At 44.6% G+C, this 18399-nt stretch overlaps 1 protein-coding gene across 1 annotated transcript in view; it reads right to left on the bottom strand.

The window, feature by feature from the left end:
• Positions 1-18399, bottom strand: part of TNK1 (tyrosine kinase non receptor 1) — a 59978-nt gene that overhangs the window by 18407 nt on the left and 23172 nt on the right. Inside the window, exons 2-7 of the mRNA XM_060779901.2 lie at positions 16677-16849; positions 15097-15170; positions 13193-13399; positions 11461-11613; positions 7751-8019; positions 4244-4370 (exon numbers count right to left, since the gene is read on the bottom strand). Coding sequence (XP_060635884.2) covers positions 4244-4370; positions 7751-8019; positions 11461-11613; positions 13193-13399; positions 15097-15170; positions 16677-16839 — 993 coding nt within the window. The 5' untranslated portion in view covers positions 16840-16849. The remainder of the gene's footprint in view (positions 1-4243; positions 4371-7750; positions 8020-11460; positions 11614-13192; positions 13400-15096; positions 15171-16676; positions 16850-18399) is intronic.

Genomic DNA, 18399 nt, shown 5'->3' on the forward strand with positions numbered 1-18399 from the left:
GGACCGAGATCAGGGCCTCCCTAGATGATCTTAAAGTCCTCAGTGGTTTGTAAGGGGAGATATGTTCGGAAAGGTAAGTTGGGCCAGAACCATGTATTATTATTATTATTATTATTATTATTATTATTATTATTATTATCGTCACTATTATTATTTATTAGAATGCCCAATATATGGACAGAGCAAACCAGAAGACAGTCCAGTTTACGAGGAGAGAGCATCTTATGCTGCAAAATGAACTGCCATGACTCAATGCTATGGATTCCTGAGAGTTGTAATTTGACGAGAAATTTCACAGTAAGGAATCCTAGGAGGTACTTCGGCAAGGCACTATAGTTCAATACTACAGATTCCTGGGAGTTGTAGTTTGGCAGGGCACCATAGTTCAATGCTACAGATTCCTGGGAGTTGTAGTTTCACAAGCCACCATAGTTCAATGCTACAGATTCCCGGGAGTGGTAACATCATGCCATGGAATTCTGGGAGCTGTACTTCAGCAAGACACCATAGTTCAATGCTACAGATTCCTGGGAGTTGTAGTTTCACAAGCCACCATAGTTCAATGCTACAGATTCCTGGGAGTTGTAGTTTGGCAGGGCACCATAGTTCAATGCTACAGATTCCTGGGAGTGGTAACATCATGCCATGGAATTCTGGGAGCTGTATTTTAGCAAGGCACCATAGTTGAATGCTACAGATTCCTGGGAGTTGTAGTTTCACAAGCCACCATAGTTCAATGCTACAGATTCCTGGGAGTGGTGACTTCATGCTATGGAATTCTGGGAGCTGTACTTCAGCAAGCCACTTTAGTTCAATGCTACAGATTCCTGGGAATTGTAGATTATTATTATTATTATTATTATTATTATTATTATTATTTATTAGGAAGTTTAATACATGGACTGAGCAAACCAGAAGACAGTTCAATTCTCTAGGAGAGCATCTTATGCTGCAGAATGAACTGCCCTGATTCGATGCTATGGAATCCTGGGAGTTGTAGTTTGGCAAGGCATCACAGTTCAGTGCTACAGATTGTAGTTTGGCAAGAAACCCCGGCTCCATGCTACAGTATTCTGCAAATTGTAGTTTGGCGAGAAACTCCATGCTAAGGAATCCTGGGAGTTTAGTTTGGCAAGGAACCATTGCTCAATGCTACAGATTCCTCGGAGTTGTAGTTTGGCAAGGAACCATTGCTCAATGCTATGGATCCTAGGAGTTCAAGTTTGGTGAGAAACTCCATGCTATGGAATTCTGTGGTGTGGTAAGGCACTATAGTTACATGCTATGGAGTCCTGGGAGTTGTAGTTTGGCGAGAAACCATAGCTCCATGTTATGGAATTCTGGGAATTCAATGCTATGGAATCATGGGAGGTGTAGTTTGGCAAGAAAGTCAATGCTATGGAATCCTGGGAGCTGTAGTTTGGCAAGGCACGATAGTTCAATGCTATGGAATTCTGGGAGTTGTAGTTTGGTATGAAAGTCAATGCTTTGGAATCCTGGGAGCTGTAGTTTGGCAAGGCAGCATAGTTCAATGCTATGGCATTTTGAGAGTTGTAGTTTGGTGAGAAACTCCATGGTATGAAATCCTGGGAGGTGTAGTTTGGCAAGAAACCATAGCTCCATGCTATGAAATTCTGGGAGTTCAATGCTATGGAATCCTGGGAGGTGTAGTTTGGCAAGAAAGTCAATGCTATGGAATCCTAGGAGCTGTAGTTTGGCAAGGCACCATAGTTCAATGCTATGGAATTCTGAGAGTTGTAGTTTGGCAAGAAACTCCATGGTATGAAATCCTGGGAGGTGTAGTTTGGTATGAAAGTCAATGCTATGGAATCGTGGGGGCTGTAGTTTGGCAAGGCACCATAGTTCAGTGCTGCGGATTCCCGAGAGTTGCAGTTTGGCAAGTTTTCAGCCTTTATGGGCAGAGGCCTTGGGAAACTATAACTCCTATATATACCGTACAAGGAGACACAGTTTTGAAACCTCAGATGCGTCAACCAGGTTCAAGAAGGCTGCAATTAAGTACTTTGAACCATACATTTGGTGGAGTGACTCACAAAAAAAGTGATTAAACTGCTGTAGGAGTACGTCTCGGGTTTCCGCCGCCTTCAAGGGACGTGGATCAAAATATAGTGTCACGTAGTATAGAATATTTTGAATAAGAGTGGAAATTATAGTGCTGCGCGATCGTGCCAGGGGCGTAGCTAGAGGCTGAGGAGCAAAAGGAAGGAAATTCTCCTCCAAATGCCGCCCTTTAGTCTCTGCATCTATACCAGGCATGGTCCAACTTGGGCCCTCCCTCCAGGTGTTTTGGACTCCAACTCCCATCATTCCTAACAGCCTACCGGCTGTTAGGAATGGTGGGAGTTGAAGTCCAAAACACCTGGAGGGAGGGCCCAAGTTGGACCATGCCTGGTCTTGAATCCCTCTCACAGGCCAGCGTGACTGTCCCTTTGTTTACAATAGTGACACACTAGGTGGAACAAGGAAAGCAATGGTGCCAATTCACAGCTGAGCGAGTCTAGAACCCGGATTATCTAGGTCAAGGTACCCAGGAACGTGAGGAACAGGCCATCCAGGTCACAGAAGGGATTTTTTGGTGGGGAGGGACCGCATTTCTGGGGCATTAGAGCTCTGAGTCATTGGAAGCGGCGGATTTAACAACAGACCAGGAAGATGTAAAAATAGAATTATAGAGTTGGAGGAGACCCCAGAGGCCATCCAGACCAACCTCCTATAATTGGGGAAGGTACCATTAAAGCCTTCCCGACAGACGGCCATCCAGCCTCTGCTTCAAAACCTCCATCATGTTGTATTGTTGGAAAGTACCCCAGAGGCCATCCAGACCAACCTCCTATAATTGGGGAAGGCACCATTAAAGCCTCCCCAACAGACGGCCATCCAGCCCCTGCTTCCAAACCTCCCTCAGGTTGTATTGGACATGGAAAGCACCCCAGAGGCCATCCAGACCAACCTCCTATAACTGGAGAAGTCACCATCAAAGCCCTCCTGACAGATGGCCATCCAGCCTCTGCTTCCAAACCTCCATCAGGTTGTACTGGAATTGGAAAACACCCCAGGGGCCATTCAGACCAATCTCCTCTAATTCGGGAAGGTGCCATCAGAGCTCTCCCGGCAGATGGCCATCCAACCTCTGCTTCAAAACCTCCATCAGGTTGTACTGAAGTTGGAAAGCACCCCAGAGGCCATCCAGACCAACGTCCTATAATTCGGGAAGGCACCATCAAAGCCCTCCCGACAGATGGCCATCCTGCCTCTGCTTCCAAACCTCACTCAGGTTGTATTGGAGTTGGAAAGGACCCCAGAGGCCATCCAGACCAACCTCCTATAATTGGGGAAGGCATCATCAAAGCCCTCCCGGCAGATGGCCATCCAACCTCTGCTTCAAAACCTCCATTAGGTTGTATTGGAGTTGAAAAGGACCCCAAAGAACATCCAGTCTGGCCCTCTTCTTCCATGTAGGAAGATGCCATCAAAGCCCTCCCGACAGATGGCCATCTAGACCTTGTGTTTAAAAAACTCCAAAGATTAAATCACAGAACCCTATAGTTGGAAGGGACCCCTTAAGGGCTATCTAGTCAAACCCCCTTTTGGTGTAGACATCATTCAATCCCTCCCAGCAGATGGCCATCCACCTCTACACCAGACTCCAAATAATTCCTGTTTTTGGAGACTCCTCCTCAAAGTTGCAATTATTTAGGGTTCAAAATGTGAAAGTTTAGAGGGTTTCATCCCACATTTGCTACTTGTGGGACAATTTGAGGTATATCTGCACTGAGGAATGAATGCAGTTTCACCCTACTTGAACTGCCCTGGATGAAGGCTATGGAGTTCTGCTTTTACATGGCACCTGACCGAACTACAACTCTGAAAATTGCATCTGTGGCAGTTCAAGTGGGGTCAAACTGCATTAAATCTGCAGTGTAGACCAACTCTAGGCTTCTCTTTCCAGCGAAGAAGCCATTTCCTGTTTCCAAAATGGGTCAAAAGAGTCCCTGGGGAGAGGAAATGAGGCCCAATTGTCCCCAAAGGTAGGGCAGAGGACTCAGGTTTGATCATGGGAAATGACTCCTAGGTAAGCACTTCCTGTGTGCAGACAAAAGGCGTTATTCAAGGTTGCCAGCATGAAAGCACTGAATGGTGATGTGCCTACAATTGGTGCATAGAATGCCACTGCAATCAATGCTCTCGTGCAAATTTCCCACCAGGTGCATGGCAATCGTACCTGTCTCCCCGAGAGTCCCATCCAGGGCTCTTCGCAGTACGAAAACATCTCCCAAAGAGTGATGCCGAACATCCAGACGTCCGAGGCGCTGGTGAAGACGCCCATGCGCAGGCTCTCCGGAGCACACCTTCCAGAGGAAGAGGAGAAAAGAGAAGACAAAACATACAGAATCGTAAGAGTTGCCGATAAGTATACAAGGATAATAAATAAATAAATAAAATAATTGGAGGGCACCCCAAAGGGCATCCAGCCCAACCCCCCTAGAATAGCATTCCTCCCAATGGAATGCCAGAAACCCATAGTTGGAAGGGGCACCCAAAGGCCATCCAGTCCAACCCCATTATGCTTGGCAGGAAGGCATAATCGAAGTCCTCCTGACAGAAGGCCATCCATAGAGATGACAGATACATTATATTCTATAATATATCTATCATATAGAGTCAGAAGGGACCCCCATCTATGACTGGACGGCCATCTGTTGGGAGGGATCAGATGATGTCTTCCTGCCTGGCAGATTAAGGTTGGACTGAATGACCTTCAGGGGTCCTAGAGTCAGAAGGGACCCCCAAAGGTCATCCAGTCCAACCCTCATCTGCCAGGCAGGAAGACATCATCTGATCCCTCCCAATAGATGGCCATCCAGCCATAGATGTGATAGATAGATACACTATATTCTATGATATATCTATCATAGAATCCTAGAGTCAGAAGGGACCCCCAAAGGCCATCAAGTCCATTCCCCTTGTGCCAGATAGGAAGATATCATCTGATCCCTCCCAACAGATGGCCATCCAGCCATAGAGATGATAGACAGATGCACTATATTCTATGATAAATCTATCATAGAATCCTAGAGTCAGAAGGGACCCCCCAAAGGTCATCCAGTCCACCCTCTTTCTGCCAGACAGGAAGATATCATCTGATCCCTCCCAACAGATGGCCATCCAGCCATAGATATATGATAGATAGAGACACTATATTCTATTCTATTATATATATATATATATATATATATATATATATATATATAAAAATAGAATCCTAGAGTCCACCAAAGGACATCCAGTCCAATCCCCTTGTGCCAGATAGGAAGATATCATCTGATCTCTCTCAACAGATGGCCATCCAGCCATAGAGATGATAAATACACTATTTCTATGATATGTATCTATTATATAATTCTAGCGTCAGAAGGGACCCCCAAAAGTCATCCAGTCCACCCTCCTTCAGCCAGACAGGAAGACATCATCCAATCCCTCCCAACAGGTGGTCATCCAGCCATAGATATGATAGATAGGTACACTTTATCTATGATATATCTGTCATAGAACACTAAAGATAGAAGGGACTCCCAAAGGTAATCCAGACCAACCCTCCTTCTGCCAAGCAGGAAGATGGGACAGTTGGGTGGTATGTATTTCACCTCTGAGCATGTGCAGAGAGCCTTCTTGCATAAGACACACAGGGTTGGAAGGAGTACAAAGGAATGCTACACACACACACACACTGTGTGTGTGTGTATTTTCTTCTTGCATCACCGTTTGTTACACAACCGCAATGCGAGAGTCCCCATTTCCTCCCCCAGTTTGTGACAGTCTCCATGCGGTCACCTTGGAAACAAATGTGAACTAAACCTCCTGTGTATACTAGGGACATAAATAGACTTCAATGCTGCTGCCTGGCTCAGGTTTAGGAGCCAAGAGGGAGTCTAGAGCTTTATCACTGGGATCTCTTGATAAGCGGGCCTTGATCCTAGGCGACCACAACGCTTTCCCAATCAGCCACCCGGAGAAAGAGCCACGATTATCCTTGGAAGCCTTGGTCTTCCCTTTTCTCCCCCAGGGTCTTAAATGATATAGACAGGTACCTTATGGATAATCTGTTTAGGGATTAACTTGGTGGGAGGAATCTTGCAGAGTCCCAGGTTTGTTATAAACTGGTTTCGTATAATTTATTTGCAAAAGTAAGAGGTGAAGGCATGGAAGGGGACCTCCAAGGGTCATCCAGTCCAACCTCCATAAATAGATAAATAGATAGATAGATAGACATATATAATAGACAGATATATATATATAGATAGATAGATAGATAGATAGATATAAAAGATAGATAGATATGACAGACATATATAATAGATAGATAGATATAATAGATAGATAGATATAATAGATAGATATATAGATAGATATAAAAGATAGATAGATAGATATGACAGACATACATAATAGATAGATAGACATATATAATAGATATATAGATAGATAGACATATATAATAGATATATAGATAGATATAATAAATAGATAGATAGATAGATAGACAGATAGACATATACTGTATAATAGATAGATATACATACATATATAATAGATAAATAGATAGATGGAATAGCTAGACAGAGTTAATAGATAGAGATGTTATACATATATAATAGATAAATATAATAGATAGACAGATATGCATATATAATAGATAGATATACATACATATATAATAGATAGACATACATAATAGATAGATAGATAGATAGACAGACAGACAGACAGATAGATAATAGATAGATAGTTAATAGATGTTATACATATATAATAGATAGATAGACAGACATATATAATAGATAGGTAGATAGATAGATAGAATAGCTAGACAGATAGTTAATAGAGATGTTTTACATATATAACAGATAGATAGACATATATAATAGATAGACAGACAGACAGATAGATAGATAGATAGATAGATAGAATAGCTAGACAGATAGTTAATAGAGATGTTATACATATATAATAGATAGATATAATAGATAGACAGACATATATAATAGATAGATAGCTATACATATATAATAGATAGATAGGTAAATATGCATATATAATAGATAAATAGATAGATATAATAGATAGACATACATAATAGATAGATAGATAGACAGACAGACAAAATATAGATAGATAAATAATAGATAGATTACATAGATAGAATACATAGATAGATAGAGAGAGAAATAGCTAGACAGATAATTAATAGATGTTATACATATATAATACATACATACATACATACATACATACATAGGACAGCCCAAGGGTCATCTAGTCCAACCCCATTCTGCCATGCAAGAATACTCAACTAAAGCAGTGCTGAAGTATCCCACTCCAACCTCTGTTTAAAGGCCTCCAAGGAAGGATAATCTATTACTTTCCAAATAGACTGAAAAATCTAATGTTGAGATCCGGTGCATCTACACTGTTGAATTAATGCAGTTTGACACCGCTTTAACTGCCCTGGCTCCATCCTAGGAGTTGTACTTTGGTGAGGCACTGGCACACTTTATTCAAGAGGATCTTATAATACTACAATTTCCAGGATTTCACAGCATTGAGCCGCAGATGTTAAAGCGGTTTCAAACTGCAGTGTAGATGCACCCCTGGAAAGAGTTCAACACGCAATACACTGTTGGGAAGGGATGTTTCAGACCACCCAAAGGGATCAATAATGTCTTCCTACCAGGCGAAGGGGATGCGCCGGTGGGCCGACATGATGTAGCGGTCACTCTTGCTGGACAGCGGTCGCATCAGGCCAAAGTCCCCGATCTTGGCCTGCTCTTCAGAGGCCAGGAGGATGTTCCGGGCGGCCAAGTCCCGGTGGACAAAGAGCTTGGCTTCCAAATAGGCCATGCCGTTGGCCACCTGAGAGGCGTAGCTCCAGAGCCGGTGGAGCGGGAAGGGCGGGCGGAGACGGTCGTAGAGGGAGCCCAGCGGGGCCAGCTCTGTTACCTATGGGAGGAAAAGGGTGGAATGAGAGAATCCTAGAGGTGGAAGGGGCACCCAAAGGCCATCCAGTCCAACCCCATTCAGCAGACACCATTCAAGTCCTCCTAATGGATGGTCATTCAGCTCCGGTATAAAAAAAAGATGGAATGCTAGAAACCTATAGTTGGAACGGGTACCCAAAGGCCATCCAGTCCAACCCCATTATGCTAGGCAGGAAGGCATAATCAAAGTCCTTCTGACAGATGGCCATCCAGCCCATTTACAAAGACTCCAAACATTGAATCCTAGAAATCTACAGTTCGAAGAGACCCCTAAAGGCCATCTAGTCAAGTCCTATTCTGTCAGGCAGGAAAACACCATCAAAGCCTTCCCAATGGATGGCCATCCGCTCCTATATAAAAAAGATGGAATGGTAGAAACCTATAGTTGGAAGGGAACCTTAAAGGCTATCCTAGAGGTGGAAGGGGCACCCAAATAGACCATTATGCTAGGCAGGAAGGCACAATTGAAGTCCTCCTGACAGATGGCCATACAGTCAATTTGAAAAACTCAAAATATTGAATCCTAGAAACCTACAGTTGGAAGGGACCCCTAAAGGCCATCTAGTCAAACCCTATTCTGCTGGGCAGCATCAAAGCCCCCCCCCCCCCAAATGGATGGCTTCTGTTTTAAAAATTCCAACGATTGAATGCTAGAAACCTATAGTTGGAAGGAACCCCTAAAGGTCAACCAGTCCAACCCCATTCTGCCTGGCAGGAAGACACCAGCAAAGCCCTCCCAACAGATGGACATCCAGCCCCTCTTAAAAAAAACTACAAACATGGAATCCTAGAATCCTATACAGGCAGTCCCCAAGTTACAAACATCTGATTTAGTTAATCTATAGTTAAGAACAGGGCTGAGACAATAAGAAGTGAGAGGAATCTTCCCCTTGGAAGGGAAATCCACTCCTGTAAGAGTTATTGTGGGAGGGGAGGAGTCTCCACTGAAGCTTTATATTTAATCCCTGTTTCCACATCAAGCCAAGGGATGTTAATCCTTCCCTTTGCAAACAAATTCAGCTTAAGAACAAACCTACAGAACCTCTCTTGCTTGCAACTTGGGAGGGGGCTGCTTGTAGTTGCAAGGGATCCCTAAAGGCCATCTAGTCCAACCTCCTTACAGATCTATATTTTACAAGCTGTCCCCTGCCACACATTGCTGTGGCCCAGTCTATGTATATGTGTTTTGTGTGTTTATATATTTGTGTATATGTGTATATATGTGTGTTTGGGTGTGTGTGTGTGTGTGTGTGTGTGTGTATATATATATATATATATATATATATATAGTTTTGTGCATGTGTTGTAATGTAATTTTTGTTTGTTTTTGGCTTTTAAAGTCCCATCTGCTGTGTTTTTCAGTGTTTTTATGAATGATGGTCACTCCCTGGCCTGAGAGGTGTCTTGTGTCCAAATTTGGTGTCAATTCGTCCAGTGGTTTTGGAGTTATGTTAATCCCACAAACAAACATTCCTCTTATATAGATAGATAGATAGATAGATAGATTAGCTGTCCCCTGCCACATGTTGCTGTGGTCCACTCTGGTGGTCATGGGGGTTCTGTGTGGGAGGTTTGGCCCAGTTCTATCGTTGGTGGGGTTCAGAATGCTCTGTGATTGTAAGTGAACTACAAATCCCAGCAACTACAACTTCCAAATGTCAAGATCCTATTTTCTCCAAATTCCACCAGTGTTCACATCTGGGCATATTGAGTATTCATGTAGAGTTTGGTCCAGATCCATCATTGTTCGAGTCCACAGTGATATCTGGATGTAGGTGAACTACAACTCCAAAACCAAAGGACACTGCCCACCAAACCCTTCCAGTATCTTCTGTTGGTCATGGGAGAACTGTGTGCCAAGTTTGGTTCAATTCCATCGTTGGTGGGGTTCAGAATGCTCTTTGATTGTAGGTGAACTATAAATCCCAGCAACTACAACTCCCAAATGACAAAATCATTTTTTGAGTGAAGGACATACATTGGGTTGTTAGGTGTCCTGTGTCCAAATTTGGTGTCAATTCGTCCAGTGGTTTTTGAGTTCTGTTAATCCCACAAACGAACATTACATTTTTATTTATATAGATATAGATTTATTGTGTCAGAAGTGAATTGAGAATACATTTATAATGCATACAAAAACCACAAACTAAGTTAAAAGCTTGACATTCCTTTGACCAGACACTGGCCACTTTGAGTGCTTCTTGTGTGGCTGTAAGTGCGGCAGGGAAGACACCACCAAAGCCCTCCTCCCACAAGTGGTCAAGCTCCCAGGAAGCGTATTCCTCTGTCAAACAACTTACCATCAGGATATTTTTACACTGGAGGATGTATAAATGCACCCTAGACCTATGACTGCCTAGATAAGTGCAATTTCTAGGAGTCTTTATGTCCTCCAGTTTGACTTGGGGGTCTACTTCAGGCATGGTGAAGCTTTGGCAATCCTTTCAGGTGTTTTGGACTCCCACTATTACTGCAAGTTATTAGGAATTGTGGGAGTTGAAGTCCAACACACCTGGAAGGCCCAAGTTTGCCCATCCTCACCTGTCCCCACTTGCCTTTTGCAGAGGCATTCATCTCCATCTTCAACTGCTCCAGCAACCTTGCTGGGATTCAAAGACCTGCTACCCCTGTGAGAGGCTGCCTTTGCACCCCTATGATCTGAATTTTGACCCCTTGGTCCATAGAATCAGAGTTGGATGGGACCCCCAAAGGTCATCCAGTCCAACCTCTTTCTGCCAGACAGGAAGGCACTGTCTAATCTCTCCTAACAGAATGCCATCCAGTCATAGATATGATAGATATTATGCACTATAGCCTATAATATATCTATGATAGCATTCTACAGATAGAAGGGACCCCCAAAAGCTATCCAGTCCACACCCTTCTGCCAGACAGGAAGACATCATCTGGCCATAGATATAATAGATAGATACACTATATTCTATGATATATCTATCATAGAATCCTAGAGTCAGGTGGGACTCCCAAAGGCCATGCAGTCCACCCCCTTCTGCCAGGGAGGAAGATATCATCTCATTCCTCCTAACAGATGACCATCCAGTCATGGATACAATGATAGATACACTATATTCTATGATATATCTATCCTAGAGATTCCCAAAGGTCATTCAGTCCATCCCCTTCTGCCAGGGAGGAAGACATCGTCCAGCCATAGATAAGATAGATATATACACTATATTCTATGATATACCTATCATAGAATCCTAGAAATAGAAAGGACTCCTAAAGGCCACCATCTGATCCTTTGCAACAGATGACTATCTAGACATAGATGTGACAGGTAGATACATAGAATTCATAGAATATCATAGAATTCTAGAGTTAGAAGAGTCCCCCAAAGGTCATCCAGTCCACCCTCTTCTGCCAGGAACTCAAGGCTTACCATTTTGAGGGGCTGGGTGAGGACCACCCCATGGAGGCGGATGAGGTTGGGGTGGTGCAGGCAGCACATGGCGTTGACTTCATTGAGGAAGTCAATCAAGGCCCCTGGATCGGCGGAGACGTCAGAGCGGAGCGTTTTCACAGCGACTGGGATCTGGGGAAGGAAAGATGTCAGGCAGGGCCTTCTTGTGCCATTGCAAGGTTGCAGCAGTAAACCTCGACCATACATCTACGTGCCTTTGAGGCAAACTTATGGGGACATGCACTCCAGTGTATTTCATTAGGCAAGGAATAGGTAGTTTGGGCAGCTGAAACAGAGCCTGATATTTTTAGTGATCCTTCTGGACATGGGGATGGATCTTCTTTTTTGGATACCCACTCCCAGCATAACTGGTTTGGGGGATTGTGGGAGTTGTAGTAAAAAAAAGGCACCTTCCCCCATGTTCTGGAGGTTCAGCATTTTGGGAAGGAAAGGGCTCAAGCACAGATCCTATATGTGTGCATGCTTCCAATGGCCGAGTGTGCATCAGCACTGTCGAATGAATGCCGTTTAACCCCATTTCAACAGCTATGGTTCACTCCACTGAATGGAATCCTAGGATCTGTAGTTTGTGAGGCACCAGCCTTATTTGGCAGAGAAGACCTTGCAAAAGGACCTTGCAAAACTCCAAAGATTTTCTTGCATTGTGGTGGTGCCAAACTGCAGCCAATCTCTTGTTGTAGGATGTACAATGACATCAAAATCCTATTCTATTCTATTCCATCACCCATGGCTCAATACTATCAAATCGTGGAAGATGCAGTTTGGTGAGGCTTAAGGACTCTTTGGCAGGGAAAGTGAAACTACAACTCCCAGCATTCCATAGCATTGAGCCATGACAGTTCAAGTTTTGTCAGAAAGCATTCATTCTACAGCAGGCATGGGCAAACTTGGGCAAAGTTTTGGACTTCCACAATTCCTAATAGCCTTAGGCCCTTTCCTTTTGCCCACAGCTGAAGGGGAAAAGGAAAGGGCCTTAGTCTGTTAGGAATTGTGGGAGTTGAAGTCCAAAACGCTTGCAGGGCCAAAGTTTGCCCATGTCTGTTCTACAGGGTAGATGCATCCCAATAATCATTCAACTCAGGATAATCAAGGAGGGAGGACACCAATCTAATCTTGCTGTGGGGGGGTCACCACCGAGAAGGCCCTGTCCCTCGTACCCACCAGACGCATTTGAGACGCTGGTGGGACCGAGAGCAGGGCCTCCCCAGTAGATCTTAAATTATGAGGTGGAATGTAGAGAGAGATACGTTCAGATAAGTAAGCTGCGCCGGAGCCGTATAGGGTTTTATAGGCCAAGACCAGCACTTTGACTTGTGCTTGGAGGCAGCCAGTGGAGCTGACGCAGCAGGGGGGAGGGGGTATGCTCCCTGTATGGTGCTCCGGTGAGTAATCTGGCTGCTGCCCGTTGGACTAGTTGAAGTCTCCGAACAGTCTTCAAAGGCAACCCCACGTAGAGTGCGTTGCAGTAATCTATTCGGGATGTAACCAGAGCGTGGACCACCGTGACTCTATATCCCGGATGAGCCCCCAAAACAATGTCTGTATGGGATGAGGAGGTTGTGGAAGCCCCACTAGATCAAGTATTAATACAAGACTGGAAGTTGGAACCATTGAATCCTAAATGGAGAGGACCATTTGCTGTTCTTCTTTTTACCCCTACAATGGGAATCACAGTCTCTGGAGTACTTACAATGCCTCCTCCTGGGGCGGTCCATTCGGCCCGGTGCACGACCCCAAAACATCCATCGCCCAGCCGTTCGCGCAGCCGCAAGTCCCACTCGCTGATCAGGCATTTCAAGGAGGCCTCGGCATCCACTCTGGGCACCGAAGGAGCCGCTGCTGGTGGGGCAGGATGTGGGGCATCTTCCTGCTCTGGGCTCCGTCCCCCGGTGAACATCTGCAGGAAACGAGAACAAGAAAGCATTCACAGAGTTGGAAGGGACCCTTAGAGGACATGTAGTCCAACCCTATTCTGCCAGGCAGCAAGAGGAGAAAGCACCTTGCTCCATTAGATCTCTTCGTTCATCTGGAGAGGCCCTGCTCACGATCCCACCTGCATCGCAAGCGCGATTGGTGGGGACGAGGGACAGGGCCTTCTCAGTGGTGGCCCCACAACTCTGGAACTCCCTCTCCAAGGACATCAGGCATGCCCCAATATTGGCAGTCTTCAGAAGGAGCTTGAAAACATGGATGTTCCAGTGTGCCTTCCCAGATTAAGGAATCCCAAGCAATATGTCCCAAATGCACTTTACGAGAGAGTTAGAATTGTCTGCACACCCACTTAGAATCATAGAATCATAGAATCAAAGAGTTGGAAGAGACCTCGTGGGCCATCCAGTCCAACCCCATTCTGCCAAGAAGCAGGAATATTGCATTCAAATCACCCCTGACAAATGGCCATCCAGCCTCTGCTTAAAAGCTTCCAAAGAAGGAGCCTCCACCACACTCCGGGGCAGAGAGTTCCACTGCTGAACGGCTCTCACAGTCAGGAAGTTCTTCCTCATGTTCAGATGGAATCTCCTCTCTTGTAGTTTGAAGCCATTGTTCCGCGTCCTAGTCTCCAAGGAAGCAGAAAACAAGCTTGCTCCCTCCTCCTCCCTGTGGCTTCCTCTCACATATTTATACATGGCTATCATATCTCCTCTCAGCCTTCTCTTCTTCAGGCTAAACATGCCCAGTTCCCTAAGCCGCTCCTCATAGGGCTTGTTCTCCAGACCCTTGATCATTTTAGTCGCCCTCCTCTGGACACATTCCAGCTTGTCAATATCTCTCTTGAATTGTGGTGCCCAGAATTGGACACAATATCCCAGATGTGGTCTAACCAAAGCAGAATAGAGGGGTAGCATGACTTCCTTAGATCTAGACACTATGCTCCTATTGATGCAGGCCAACATCCCATTGGCTTTTTTTGCCACCACATCACATTGTTGGCTCATGTTTAACTTGTTGTCCACGAGGACTCCAAGATCTTTTTCTCACGTACTGCTCTCGAGCCAGGCATCCCCCATTCTGTATCTTTGCATTTCATTTTTTCTGCCAAAGTGGAGTATCTTGCATTTGTCACTGTTGAACTTCATTTTGTTAGTTTTGGCCCATCTCTTTAATCTGTCAAGATCGTTTTGAATTCTGCTCCTGTCCTCTGGACTATTGGCCCCATCCATTTTCACTTGGTCATATCCAGCATTTATTTTTATTTTTTAAATCTTTACATTTGGCCCTGCCAGGTTTTTAAATTGCATTGTGATATTTTGTTCTTGTTTTTGCTTTGCCATGAGTTATTTATTATTGTATTGTATTGTTGTGGTTGTGTTTTTTGTTCTGATGTATTTTGGGCTCGGTCTCTTGTAAGCCACACTGAGTCCTGTGGGAGGCGGTAGCGGAGTATAAATAAAGGATTATTATTATTATTATTATTATTATTATTATTATTATTATTATAACAGAGGACATAGAATGAGAAATCAAAGAAGTTAGAGAAAAGTGAGCTTCTTTCAAGCTATATTTTCCAAAAGGCCCCAGATGGCAATGGGTTCTGGAAAGCTAAATAAGTTTTATGATGGACATACTTTTGCAAAAAGAGATAGGAAAAAATACCTTATAGACCCAGGACATGGGGCGCTGGCCTTGGGGCCGCCTACGTTTTAAGGCATCCTCCAACCGTCTCTGTCCTGCAAGAAAATATATTATTATTATTAGATACACAACAAGATTCACACACAGCAAACAAGATTGTTATGCTTACTTTCGTATTGAATCACACATCACACAGTGAAGACATCTGCCCTTGCGCTGTGCTACTCTGCCGCTGAGTATGCATGCCCAGTGTGGAACACATCTCACCATGCTAAAACAGTGGATGTGGCTCTTAATGAGACATGTCACATTATCACGGGGTGTCTGCGCCCTACACCACTGGAGAAATTATACTGTTTAGCTGGTATTGCACCACCTGACATCCGCCAATAGTGAAAAGACCAAGGCAGAGACATCTCCAGCTCATCCCCTGTTTGGGTATCAGCCAGCACGTCAAGAAATAGTTTTCTAAGATCTACAGAGACACTCGCTGGAACACCTCAGCAAGTGAGAGTCCAAAAGTGGCAGGCTCAAACCCAGAACTTCAATCTATGGCTGATCCCAAATGAGAGACTCCCCCCTGGGCACACAGAAGACTGGGCGACTTGGAAGGCGCTGAACAGACTGCGCTCTGGCACCACGAGATGCAGTGCCAACCTCAAGAAATGGGGCTACCAAGTGGAGTCCACGACATGCGAGTATGGAGAAGAGCAAACCACAGAACACCTGCTGCAATGCAACTTGAGCCCTGCTACATGCACCATGGAGGACCTTCTTGCAGCAACTCCAGAAGCACTCCAAGTGGCCAGATACTGGTCAAAGGACATTTAATCAGCTACCAAGCTTGCAAACGTGTTTTTTTATCTGTTTGTTTGTTTTGTTCTGTTAGAAATGTAATACAATGGTCTGGTTGCCCCTGACACGATAGATAAATAAATAAATAACTTCCCAAGTGTCTAGGACTGTGTGACGTATCAGCAAATAATGTGTGCAGATCCCAGTAGGGTGGCCTTTTGCAGCTAACGTGGCAATTTTGTCAACGCTGATTGTTTTTAAGTGCAGGCCAAGGTCTAGAGGCACTGCACCCAGTGTGCCGATCACCACTGAACCAATTTTGATTGTTTTTAAGTGCAGGCCAAGGTCTAGAGGCACTGCACCCAGTGTGCCGATCACCACTGAACCAATTTTGATTGTTTTTAAGTGCAGGCCAAGGTCTAGAGGCACTGCACCCAGTGTGCCGATCACCACTGAATCCCCATGCCAGAGTCTTTGCAGTTTGATCTTTAAATCCTCATATTGTGAAAGCTTTTCCAGTTGCTTCTCGTCAATCCTGCTGTTGCCTGGTATTGCAACATCGACAACCCACAACCAATTCAACATAGTTTAAAGCAGGCATGGGCCAACTTTGACCCTCCAGGTGTTTTGGACTTCAACTCCCACAATTCCTAACAGCCGATAGGCTGTTAGGAATTGTGGGAGTTGGAGTCCAAAACACCTGGAGGGTCGAAGTTGGGTCATGCCTACTTTAGCACATAATATCCTTGGAACTCCAGTGCTTCGGAAAGCCCTTCTCCATTGGGACATTTCCGAAGGTGCCTTACCTGGTCGCCCCATGCCAATACGTTCCAGGTCGGACGGCTTGACGTAGTCAAAGTGTCCCGGACGAGTGACATGTAGTTCATCTCGGATCCTGCTATAGAACTGCTCCAGTTGGATCTCGGTTAAGAGCTGAAGAAGCCATTCGGTGCCATCGTCGGGTGCCATCCTGGCACTCCTGGAGGGAGGAAAAAAACAAAGCAAATTACACTATGCAACACTATTTTTGTTCCTGGGTTATAAATGTCATTTCCTAATTGGTTCTATCATAAAAAAAACATGGGGAAAGTTTATTAAACTGCCAAAACCTTGTCTTTGCAGGAGGGACATCACCCTGCAGAATGTGTCCAGAGGAGGGCGACTAAAATGATCAAGGGTCTAGAGAACAAGCCCTATGAGGAGCGGCTTAAGGAGCTGGGCATTTTTAGCCTGAAGAAGAGAAGGCTGAGAAGAGATATGATAGCCATGTATAAATATGTGAGAGGAAGCCAGAGGGAGGAGGAGGGAGCAAGCTTGTTTTCTGCTTCCTTGGAGACTAGGACGCGGAACAATGGCTTCAAACTACAAGAGAGGAGATTCCATCTGAACATGAGGAAGATCTTCCTGACTGTGAAAGCCGTTCAGCAGTGGAACTCTCTGCCCCGGAGTGTGGTGGAGGCTCCTACTTTGGAAGCTTTTAAACAGGGGCTGGGTGGCCATCTGTCAGGGGTGATTTGAATGCAATATTCCTGCTTCTTGGCAGAATGGGGTTGGACTGGATGGCCCAGGAGGTCTCTTCCAACTCTTTGATTCTATGATTCTATGATTTTGCAATCGTTTTGCAATGAATATCTTATTGTGGCAACTACAAAAGCAAGGTTTCTGGAGTAGAACAACTACTTTCAAAAGAAAGAAGACACAATTAAACAGGAAATAACATTTTCAAACCAGGAACAGATTGGGTTGTAGGTTTTTTCAGGCTATATGGCCATGTTCTAGAGGCATTCTCCCCTGACATTTCACCTGCATCTATGGCAAGCATCCTCAGAGGTAGTGAGGATGCTTGCCATAGATGCAGGTGAAACGTCAGGAGAGAATGCCTCTAGAACATGTCCATATAGCCTGAAAAAACCTACAAAAACCCAGTGATTCCGGCCATGAAAGCCTTCGACAATACAGGAACAGATTTTTTTCAAATGTTGTTACATACTGTTGTTGTTGTTTATTATTAGAAGCATTCTTTTCTGACGTTTCACCTGCATTTATGGCAGGCACCCTCAGAGGTTGTGAGGTTTGTTGGAAAGTAGGCAAGTGTTATTTACATACTCGTATCTGTGGAATGTCCAGGGTGGAAGATATATAAACCTCGCTTGCCTAGTTTCCAAGAGACCTCACAACTTCTGAGGATGCCTGCCATAGATGTGGGTGAAATATTAGGAGAGAATGCTTCTGGAACATGGCCATACAGCCTGGAAAACTCACAGCAACCCAGTGACTCTGGTCATGAAAGCCTTCAACACCACATTATTATTATTATTATTATTATTATTATTATTATTATTATCCTAGAATTGGAAGAGACCTCATGCGTCATCCAGCCTAACCCCCTCCCAAGAAGCAGGAAAACTGCATTCAAAGCACACTCGACAGATGGCCATCCAGCCTCTGTTTAAAAGCTTCCAAAGAAGGAACCACACTCTAGGGCAGAGAGTTCCACTGCTGAACAGCTTTTACAGTCAGGAACTTCTT

Source organism: Anolis sagrei, chromosome 6 (assembly GCF_037176765.1).
Source record: "Anolis sagrei isolate rAnoSag1 chromosome 6, rAnoSag1.mat, whole genome shotgun sequence".
NCBI classification, from domain to species: Eukaryota; Metazoa; Chordata; class Lepidosauria; order Squamata; family Dactyloidae; genus Anolis; species Anolis sagrei.